This window comes from Zingiber officinale, chromosome 1B, assembly GCF_018446385.1.
Source record: "Zingiber officinale cultivar Zhangliang chromosome 1B, Zo_v1.1, whole genome shotgun sequence".
NCBI lineage: Eukaryota > Viridiplantae > Streptophyta > Magnoliopsida > Zingiberales > Zingiberaceae > Zingiber > Zingiber officinale.
Genome location: NC_055986.1, coordinates 142,349,394 through 142,359,192, shown reverse-complemented (window position 1 = coordinate 142,359,192; position 9,799 = coordinate 142,349,394). Strand labels below are relative to the sequence as shown.

The window sequence follows — 9,799 nt, the reverse complement described above, 5'->3', positions numbered from 1 at the left end:
ATTTTTGAATGGAAGAAACTTTAACATTATCCTTAAGAACATAATAACAAAAAAATATATCCTTAACGACATTTTTTTTTAAAAGGTTTCTTTTATGCTTATTTTTTAAAAATTATTGATGGCATTTGAAATGAAATTTTCTTAATTATTTATTGTCCCGCAAACGATCAAATGACTTGGTTGAAAGTTGAAACCACAATGACCGGGCATGAATTTCGAATTCTTTCGCACGAGGGATTTTAATTTGAATATTGCTTTTGAGTTTGTTTTCCAAATAAATAAAAATTATTTTTAAACATCTGGTTATATCAATATATTTTTATTTTTAAAATTTAAAGGTTAAGTTATGGTATTAAAACATAAAATATTTTTAAATTAAAAAAAATTAAATATGTACTAGGTGTATAAGGTAAAATATGCAAGATACATATAAAAGTGTGGGGCATGGAAGTGATCCGAACGTATGTGATTGGAGTTAGACATTATATCATTACTATATAATTTTATGGTACTTATCTTAAATAAAAATAATTTTTTAAAAAAAAAATCTTTAACTTTAATATTATAATCATATATATATATATTACATTTTCTAAAATCCTAAAGGTGAGTCGAGATACGCTTCGCATTGGCGTCCGAAAGATTCGCGTAGGATATTACGTTTCGAACGGTTAGGAAGCACTGGCTTCTCGATTCTTCCTCCCAACAACACTAACTCCCTCCTCCTCCTCCTCCTCCCCTTCTTCCTCCTCGTCGCAGAAGAGAAGAGAAGCAGCAGGGTGGGTGATACGATCTATGTATCGCTTGCCCAATGGGGACCTACACCTGCTGCCTCTGCTTCACCCGCCGCTTCCGCTCCGCCGAGGTCCAGCCGCCAGCCGACGTCCGCGCCGCCTTCGAAGCCCACACCGAGGGCGCCACCCACATGAACGCCGATCAACTCCGCCGTTTCCTGAACGAAGCGCAGGGCGAGGCCACCCCCGATGATGCTGATCGGATCATCGAGCAGACCATCCAGCTTCGCCCACGCCAGCCCTTCCTTGCTATCCTCTCCAAGCCCGCATTGACCGTAGAAGACTTCTATAACTACCTCTTCTCTGAGGATCTCAATCCTCCTGTTCGATCTCAGGTGAGAGCCCTTTGCCCGCCGTCATCTTCTCCTCCTACGATCCAAAGAGACATTCTTTTAGGGACTACCTAGCATCAGCGGCTGAAATATATCTGATGCGAGAAACGTGATTTAGGGATTAATTTTCTTTATGATCATAACCTTTGCAGTTTGCTTCTCTCACGCTACGTAATCGATTGATTGATTAGGAGAAAAAATTTACTTTGCTGTTTGAATCAGGAGAGTTGCAATGCTATGCTATTGATCTAGTTTATTGATTTGGTTCAATCAATCTCTTTTCTGTTCATTATATTTGCACATTCTTCCTCCCACGCTAGGTGTTCATTTAATTTGTTGAAAAAGGCTATGTCGCTTCATGAATCACGTGGGCTACAATGCGATTCTATGACTTAGTTTATCCATTCTATTTATTTGGGATGGGGAATAACGTGGATTTATTTGGTTTTATGGGATGAAGGGGGAGACCTACCAATGTTATCACTTCATATGCTCCAGACCGCCTATCTTGATATACGAAATCATGAGAAAAACAAAGTATAAAAAAAAATGCACAGGCCCTGTATACAAAAATAAAGTTAGTGTTAACTAACATCTCAATTATTGTTGTTGGGAAATAGCTTGACCCGCAATACGAGCAATAAGCAAATAATCCGGTCGTTTTTTTATCTTCGTGCTGATCTAATAGGATATATATATAGTATATGCAATATACAATCTCTTTAGGTAATTATATTAAGTAAGTTGGCTTTCTAGGAGGAAAAAATTGATCCTGTTCATTTGAGAATGAGAAATTAATTAGGGTTGTTTTTGATGATTTTCTCCTCCAAGAGAGGAATAATTCTTGTAATTTTAATCCCTAATCTAAGCACTCGTTTGACAAGTGATAGACACTTTAGATGCTAATTATGTTCATGTCACTTATAAATATAACCTCCTGTGCAATGTTACATTATGTGTTTTAAATTGTATGCATATATGTTTTCTTTGTTGAAATGAAAGCAAAGAGGATGTGAGGTTGTTATTCTCGAGAGACAAGAATTTAACATTAAGAGAAAAGACTTTAATATATAAACTTACAAATTTATGCAATATGAATTGTTGTGCTTCTCTCTGTTTAACCTATGCAAGAAGCCTCCAAAGTTTCAGTGTTCCTACAATTTTCTTTTTTTTCTTTGATTTATGTTGTAAGTTTCTGCGTCCAGCCACAGCACTTCCATGTTTAGACCTTGGATGAATCTTTTTTATCTGCACAAGCTTCAACTTAATATATATGGTCGAACTTGATTTTACAAGCTTTATTCTCCTTTACTGGTCCAGGCTCAGCCTAATGCTGCATTAAAAAATGATCATATATTACACCTCAACGAATTCATTTTAGAGCAACATTTGTAAAATATTTCGATGCTTGATCTTCAATAGAAATTTATGACTAAAAAAATTGGGAATACATTGAAGCAACATTGCCCATCATCTGAATTCAGTCACTTATCAATTTCTCAAGCTATTGCTAATGTAATGCTACGTGTTTGCTGCAAGGAGAAAATATCATTCTCAAAGAAAAAAATATTAGTGTAGGATTATTGATCTAGGGCAAGAACTTTCTCTTTCTTGCTATGTGCTTGACACACATGCTTTTCAGAATCAAGCCTAATGTTAAGACAATTCATAGACTTGTTGCATGATAACTTTTCGACTTGCCAGCTAAGTATGCAAATTAACTAGATAACCCATTTTTCATCAACAGGTTCACCAAGATATGACTGCTCCATTATCCCACTATTACATCTATACAGGGCATAATTCATACTTGACTGGGAATCAGCTGAGCAGTGATTGCAGTGATGTTCCAATTATAAAAGCACTCCAAGATGGTGTTAGAGTAATTGAGTTAGATATGTGGCCTAATTCTACTAAAGATGACATTGATATTCTCCATGGAAGGTACTAAAACAATGCCCTTAATGTCCCAGTTTTAACTTTGCGTGTAGTGCAAATCTTGTTCAGCTCAATAATACTTTGTAATCATATTTTTTACATCCACATTCCTTCTATTTTATTGTATTCTTTATCCATTCCATAGGACATTGACATCTCCAGTGGAGCTTATTAAATGCCTAAGGTCCATCAAGGAGTATGCCTTTACTGCATCACCATATCCTGTCATCATAACTTTAGAGGACCATCTTACTCCTGATCTTCAGGCCAAAGTAGCCCAGGTTATCGTCTTACCTTTTTTTCCTTCTCAGTTGAGTGGAAATTACTGATGTTTTCCTTTAAACCTAGTTCTTACAGTTAACTGATTTATTAGATGGTTGTAGAAACATTTGGAGACATGCTATACTACCCTGAATCAGAATCTTCTAATGAATTCCCTTCACCAGAAGCATTAAAGGAAAGGATTATTATTTCAACCAAACCACCAAAAGAGTATCTTGAAGCTAAGAATGACAAAGAAAATAATTGTGACACCCAAGATGTGAATGAATCAGATGATGAAGCTTGGGGGAAAGAGGTTCCTGATGTTCAGACTGAGCTTGAATCTGCTGATAAGGTATCATATTGCTAATATTTAATATTATTATTATTTTCGCTACATGGAAATCCAAATACAATTTCCTGGAGTCCAATCCTCCATAACAATAACTAAAATGTTCAGACTGGAGAAGATAATTCAGATGATGGTGATGATAGTGATGATGATGACCAAAAAGTAAATCAGAGTTCCCCACCAGAGTACAAGTCTTTGATCACTATTCGTGCTGGAAAACCTAAGGGCGATTTAAGTGATGCACTAAAAGTTGATCCAGATAAACTCAGACGTCTCAGTTTGAGTGAGAAGGAACTTGCAAAGGCAGCTGCTTCTCATGGTCTGGATCTAGTGAGGTACTAGATCTTTATTTTAACTTGTGTGGACAACTAACTTATTACTGAAAAAGGACACTTTTTTTTCCTTTCAATGTGGACATTTCATTTAAGAATTTTTTCTTGACGTCAAGACTCTTTTACCTTGTAAACAAATTGCCAGCAGCTTCTTGATACTCACTTTCTCTTGTAGATTTACGCAGAGAAATCTTCTTCGGATATATCCAAAGGGTACACGTGTCAATTCTTCTAATTATAACCCATTCGTTGGATGGATTCATGGTGCTCAGATGGTGGCATTTAATATGCAGGTGAGCCATATCTTGGGTTCTTTGCTATTTTGTTTTTACTCTATTCTAATTTGATATTTCACGCGCAAAAAGTTTCCATCCAATTGAATGTTTATTAATTACTTCACACGGATAGAACTATATCTAACGAACCTCTAAAATTGAAAAAAAAATCTATAAAATTGAAGTTAGATCTGTTATGTTACATGGAGTTGGATGTTGGGCTATGATTCGAGCTCATAAGCAGAAGATGAAAGTTATAGAGATGAGGATGTTAAGGTGGTGGATGTGTGGACATACGAGGATTACTTCGAGAAAACTTCGAACATACAGATGATTAGAGAAAAAGTCAGAGTTACATCTATTGAGGGAAAACTTCGAAAGACACATTTAAGATGGTATGGGCATGTACTTAGATGACCAATAAATGTTCCAATTAGGCGATGTGAAACTATAACAAACATACATATCAAATGAGGAAGAGGAAGACAAAAAAGACTTGGTTAGCAACAATAAAACAAGATAAAATTTATTTAAATATAGATGATTATATAGTAGGAGATAGAGCTCAATGGCGTAAAAGGATCCATATAGTCGACCTCATTTAGTTGGATAAGACTTGGTTGATGTTGTTGTTGTTGTTGTTGGATAGAACTATATTTTTTTTTTTTTGGATAATCCACAGAATATAGTTCAGTTTTCAAATGTTGCAGTAACTCTAACCTGGTCCCAGCAGAAGGCTTGAAACCAGCATGGGAGAACTACACTCTTGTTTTTGCCAATATCGATTATATTTTGAGCATTTGACTACTGTTGGTGATTATATTAGAAAAATTAGGACGCAGTGAGCATTCAATTATCCATATGATGTGGAGCTTGAGTAAGACCATTGTGCAAAGACTTAGCCCTTCAAGAGGAAAAAAAGCACCCTTCAAGAGGAAAAAAACATTCTTGGCTCACGCTGCCAAGCAGCAGTTTACATATGATGCCAAAATCACCTCTTGGAGAATTTCTGATAGACTTGTGAATTCTGATAATTGTAAAATAAATTTGAAGCAATATTTTGACTAACATAGTAATTTCTATCCAAGGCCTACTTTATTTTTGCATGTCTCCAAGGCGTTTATATTAGGAACTGTTTCATCTCAGATTCATGAAACAAAGGAAACTCATTTATAAAATGTCATTCACTCAGTGGCTTCTTTCTGAGACACTGATATAATTTTTTTTTCAAAAATGAGATCCATTTCTAAGAGGGAAGATAGACTTCCAAATAGGCATCAAGTTCCAAATGTAAGCCCAAATAGGCATCAAGTTCCAAATGTAAGCTTGCATATGGTTACACATGGTGTAGCTAATTTGTGGTGGAAACTATTGATGGTTTATCTGACAGATAGTTTCTGGTAAAATGTAAGTGATTCAAATATTCAGACAATGTATTATTAGAAATATAATATTCTTATAAATGTTGTGAATTCAGCTATCAGGGACTGGGGGACTCATCATCATCTATATTTTGTTCCTCGGAGGTTCTAGCTGCAATTTCATCATATCATTTTTGACATTACTATTATATTCAACACTTTCCCATTGATAGGGATATGGAAGGTCATTGTGGTTGATGCATGGATTCTATAAAGTCAATGGAGGATGCGGATACGTAAAGAAACCTGAATTCTTGCTGAAGAATGAACCAAACGATGGTAATTTTGATCCTAAAGCTAAATTTCCAGTAAAGAAAACCTTGAAGGTATCTTTTTCTTCTCCTTTTGAAAGTTATGTCATCTTTCTGGTTGTCCAATTTTACTGCGGTTTAAGATTTTTTTTTCATTTTCCTTCTTTCTCCAGGTCAAAGTATACATGGGCGATGGTTGGCGCGTGGATTTCAACCAAACACATTTTGATTCATATTCACCTCCAGATTTCTATACAAGAGTAACCGAGCCTGCCTTCTTTATCTGCTAATCTGATTGATAACATGAATCTGAAACCAATTCATTCTATTTATTGAACATTATATAAAACAAATAATTAGTCGTTGTTCAACAGCTAGGGATCGCAGGGGTGCCATCTGACACCACAATGAAGAAAACAAAGGCAATAGAGGATAACTGGATCCCAGTTTGGGACGAGGAGTTCATCTTCCCATTGACGGTGCCTGAACTCGCCCTGCTGAGGATAGAAGTGCACGAGCACGACAAGTCAGGGAAAGATGACTTCGCAGGGCAAACATGCTTGCCAGTTTCCGAGCTACGACAAGGGTTCCGATCAGTGCCACTCTTTGATCGTAAAGGAATGAAGTTTAAATCCGTTAGACTGCTCATGAGATTTGAATTCGAGTAAATTCACAAAACGCGTCGATATGTTTCCTTTCAAATTCAGAGGAGGGGTGTGGATATTGTTTCCTTTTGATTTTTACTGTCATTGCTAGTCTTTTAACAGATCTGCAATTGTGTGAAATTGCACATGTTTTTTTGTATGATTTTTCGAGAGGACTGTTAATGACTGTAGATGAGGCCGAATATGAATTATTAAAGGTTATAGCTTTTCATGCAAAATATATATATATATATATATATATAATAAACTTGTCGTGTCGGTGCTCACAAACAACCGAAATTCAACGGATCTATTCGCGTACTTTTACAAATTTATATCCAGTTTTAAATTTCAATCAATTCACGTGGAAATGTTCCCCACAAATAAAAGATAGGCTCCATCGGCCCCATCCTCCTCGGGTTCCATCTTTTTTTTATTCATAAAAAGGAAATGAAATGAGATGAGATTTCCTCATCACTAGTCACTAAAAACGCTCCACAATTCTTCAGCCTTTCAAAAATGAGTTTCATGGCGATGATCTTTGGCAGCCAGGTCGCTCTTTCATGCATTGTCTTCTGTTTTCTTTTTCCGGCGCCGGTGGCACCCGCCGGAGTCGATCACTGCGAAGGCACTCTGTACCCAGAACTGTGCGCCTCCACCCTCTCGGTCATCCCGGATCTCCACGCCAAGTCCCTCCCCGACGTCATCTGCGCCACCATCAACGCTTCTGAGGCAGCCGTCAACGCCGCCGCCAAGAATTGCTCCAACTACCTCCGCCACCACAGCTACGCCCTGGACGGCCGCGAGCGCTACGCCCTCTCCGACTGCCTCGATCTCTTCTCGCAGACCCTCGACGAGCTGGCCGTCGCCGCGTCCGACCTCTCCCGCCGCAACCCGTCCTCCCTGATCGACGATGTCCGCACCGTCCTCTCGGCCGCCATCACCAACCAGGACACCTGCCTCGACGGTTTCGCCTACGTCGGCCACGACGGCGGATACCGCCACGCCATCGAGAGCCGGCTCTACCACCTGTCGCACATGGTCAGCAACTCCCTTGCCATGGCGGGGAAGATACAGCGGCGGGAACCTCGCCGTAAAGAGGCCCTGGAGGGGTACGGCGAGTTGGACGCCGTCAGCGAGTTCCCTGCGTGGTTGCCCAAGAAGGACCGGAGGCTGCTGCAGGCGGCGACTAACGAGACGAAGGCGGACTTGGTGGTGGCGAAAGACGGAAGCGGGAACTTCACGACGGTGAGCGAGGCGGTGGAGGCGGCGCCGAGCAACGGGAAGCAGAGGTTCGTGATCCACGTGAAGGCGGGGACGTACCTGGAGAACGTGGAGGTGACGAAGAAGAAGAAAAACTTGATGTTAATGGGCGACGGGATCGGGAAGACGGTGATCAAAGCCAGCAGGAACGTGGTGGATGGATGGACCACCTTCCGGTCAGCCACCGTCGGTGAGTAAACTCTTAACTCGAACCTATTTCTTCGTCTCCTCCCTGCACCTCGTTACCTGACACCATTAATAATTGATTCTGACAGCTTTAATTTTTGCTTTTAATTCGCTATGCATGAATCTCTACTAAATAATTGCTATGAATTCCTTGCACTCATGCTGTGGATTACAACATATTAATTGCTAAACCCTTTTGCCATTTAGTAGGAGTGCATGCGTTAATTAACAATCAGTAAACTTGGGCAGATCTCACAAAAAGTAGAAGTTTCCCAATTAGAGCAAGCATTTTAAAGTGCATTATGGAAACAGAACATGAATATATATAGAGAGAGAACTTACGCTTTAAACTTTAAAGTAAACGAACAGCACATGGTGGGGCTCCCATTAAAATAGGAGACACGGCGGCTAGGACAATTTGGTTCGACCCTCGTTCGTAAGTCAATTCTTGTTTTGCCTAATCCTCCGACAGAACGTGAACGCAGATTTTTTTTTTTTTCCTTCCACCGATTGATTGATTAATTAATTAGTACTTTTATTAATTGACAGCGTAATTTCCGGAGTCATTTTGAAAAGACAAATCGATCGTGCATTAATTGATGTCCTTTACTTTACTAATTGTTTGACTAATGAATATTGATGGTGATTGATGAAGCGGTGGTGGGCGACGGGTTTCTGATGCGCGATCTGACGGTGGAGAACTCGGCGGGGCCGAGCAAGCACCAGGCCGTGGCCCTCCGCGTCGGCGCCGACCTCTCCGCCTTCTACCGCTGCAGCTTCGTGGGTTACCAGGACACCCTCTACGCCCACTCGCTCCGCCAGTTCTTCCGCAACTGCGACGTCTACGGCACCGTCGACTTCATCTTCGGCAACGCCGCCGTGGTGCTCCAGAACTGCAGCCTCTACGCCCGCCGCCCCCTCGACAACCAGCAGAACATCTTCACGGCGCAGGGGCGGGAGGACCCCAACCAGAACACCGGCATCTCCATTCATAACTGCAAGGTCGCGGCCGCCTCCGACCTGGCGCCGGTTCAGTCCAGCTTCCGGACCTACCTCGGTCGGCCTTGGAAGGAGTACTCCCGCACCGTCTTCATGCAGTCCTCCCTCGACAGCTTGATCGCGCCGGCGGGGTGGTTGGAGTGGAACGGGAGTTTCGCGCTGAAAACTCTGTATTACGGGGAGTACATGAACAGGGGGGCTGGGGCGGGCACCTCCGGCCGGGTGAATTGGCCCGGCTACAGGGTCATCAACAGCTCGGTCGAGGCGAGCAAGTTCACGGTGGCGGCCTTCATCCAGGGGGATCAATGGCTGACTTCCGTGCCTTTTCTCGCCGGATTAGCGTAAACTGGAGATCTGCAGCAGGATGGTTCCATTAATTATTTGGGGCCTTTTATAATTTTAACATTATAATAATTTCCTCTATTTTCATGCATATGTAGTCCAGTCGCTACGCGTATTTTGGAATTAATAAAATGTTTAATTTCATGCTTATTGCTAGTGATCAATAAAGTCAATCAGAATAATCATAAGCAAAATGTTAAATGATCATAATCTGATCAGTCAAAATATATGTATGTATGAATAATTTAATCAGGAATATTCTGACTATGATGTTATCAAGGGCGGAGCTAGGATATTGGTTGAGTGTAGATAATAATATAATATATTTAATAAAGCAAAACAAAATTAAAATTTTATAATTACAAAATTATGCATGATATAAAATCAAAGATCAACATAGACTAGGCAA

At 40.1% G+C, this 9,799-nt stretch overlaps 2 protein-coding genes across 2 annotated transcripts; both read left to right on the top strand.

The window, feature by feature from the left end:
• The first annotated feature begins 612 nt into the window (after positions 1–612).
• On the top strand, positions 613–6,828 carry LOC121982755 (phosphoinositide phospholipase C 6-like). Its single transcript, XM_042535839.1, has 9 exons — positions 613–1,129; positions 2,874–3,070; positions 3,210–3,345; positions 3,438–3,680; positions 3,786–4,012; positions 4,185–4,302; positions 5,879–6,031; positions 6,130–6,216; positions 6,331–6,828. The coding sequence occupies exons 1-9, from the start codon at positions 812–814 to the stop codon at positions 6,622–6,624; spliced, it is 1,773 nt and encodes a 590-aa protein (XP_042391773.1). The 5' UTR covers positions 613–811; the 3' UTR covers positions 6,625–6,828.
• A 161-nt stretch (positions 6,829–6,989) lies between these two features.
• On the top strand, positions 6,990–9,540 carry LOC121982767 (pectinesterase-like). The gene is made up of 2 exons (XM_042535846.1): positions 6,990–8,053; positions 8,705–9,540. The coding sequence occupies exons 1-2, from the start codon at positions 7,120–7,122 to the stop codon at positions 9,391–9,393; spliced, it is 1,623 nt and encodes a 540-aa protein (XP_042391780.1). The 5' UTR covers positions 6,990–7,119; the 3' UTR covers positions 9,394–9,540.
• Positions 9,541–9,799: the final 259 nt, after the last annotated feature.

What these genes read in the sequence shown, in the direction of transcription:
- LOC121982767 (XM_042535846.1), top strand. Translation starts at nt 7,120, where the DNA reads ATGAGTTTCATGGCGATGATCTTTGGCAGCCAGGTCGCTCTTTCATGC. An exon ending in CTTCCGGTCAGCCACCGTCG is followed by an intron (nt 8,054 to 8,704) that starts GTGAGTAAACTC and finishes TGATTGATGAAG; the next exon opens with CGGTGGTGGGCGACGGGTTT.
- LOC121982755 (XM_042535839.1), top strand. Translation starts at nt 812, where the DNA reads ATGGGGACCTACACCTGCTGCCTCTGCTTCACCCGCCGCTTCCGCTCC. An exon ending in ATTGATATTCTCCATGGAAG is followed by an intron (nt 3,071 to 3,209) that starts GTACTAAAACAA and finishes TCCATTCCATAG; the next exon opens with GACATTGACATCTCCAGTGG. An exon ending in TGGTGGCATTTAATATGCAG is followed by an intron (nt 4,303 to 5,878) that starts GTGAGCCATATC and finishes TCCCATTGATAG; the next exon opens with GGATATGGAAGGTCATTGTG.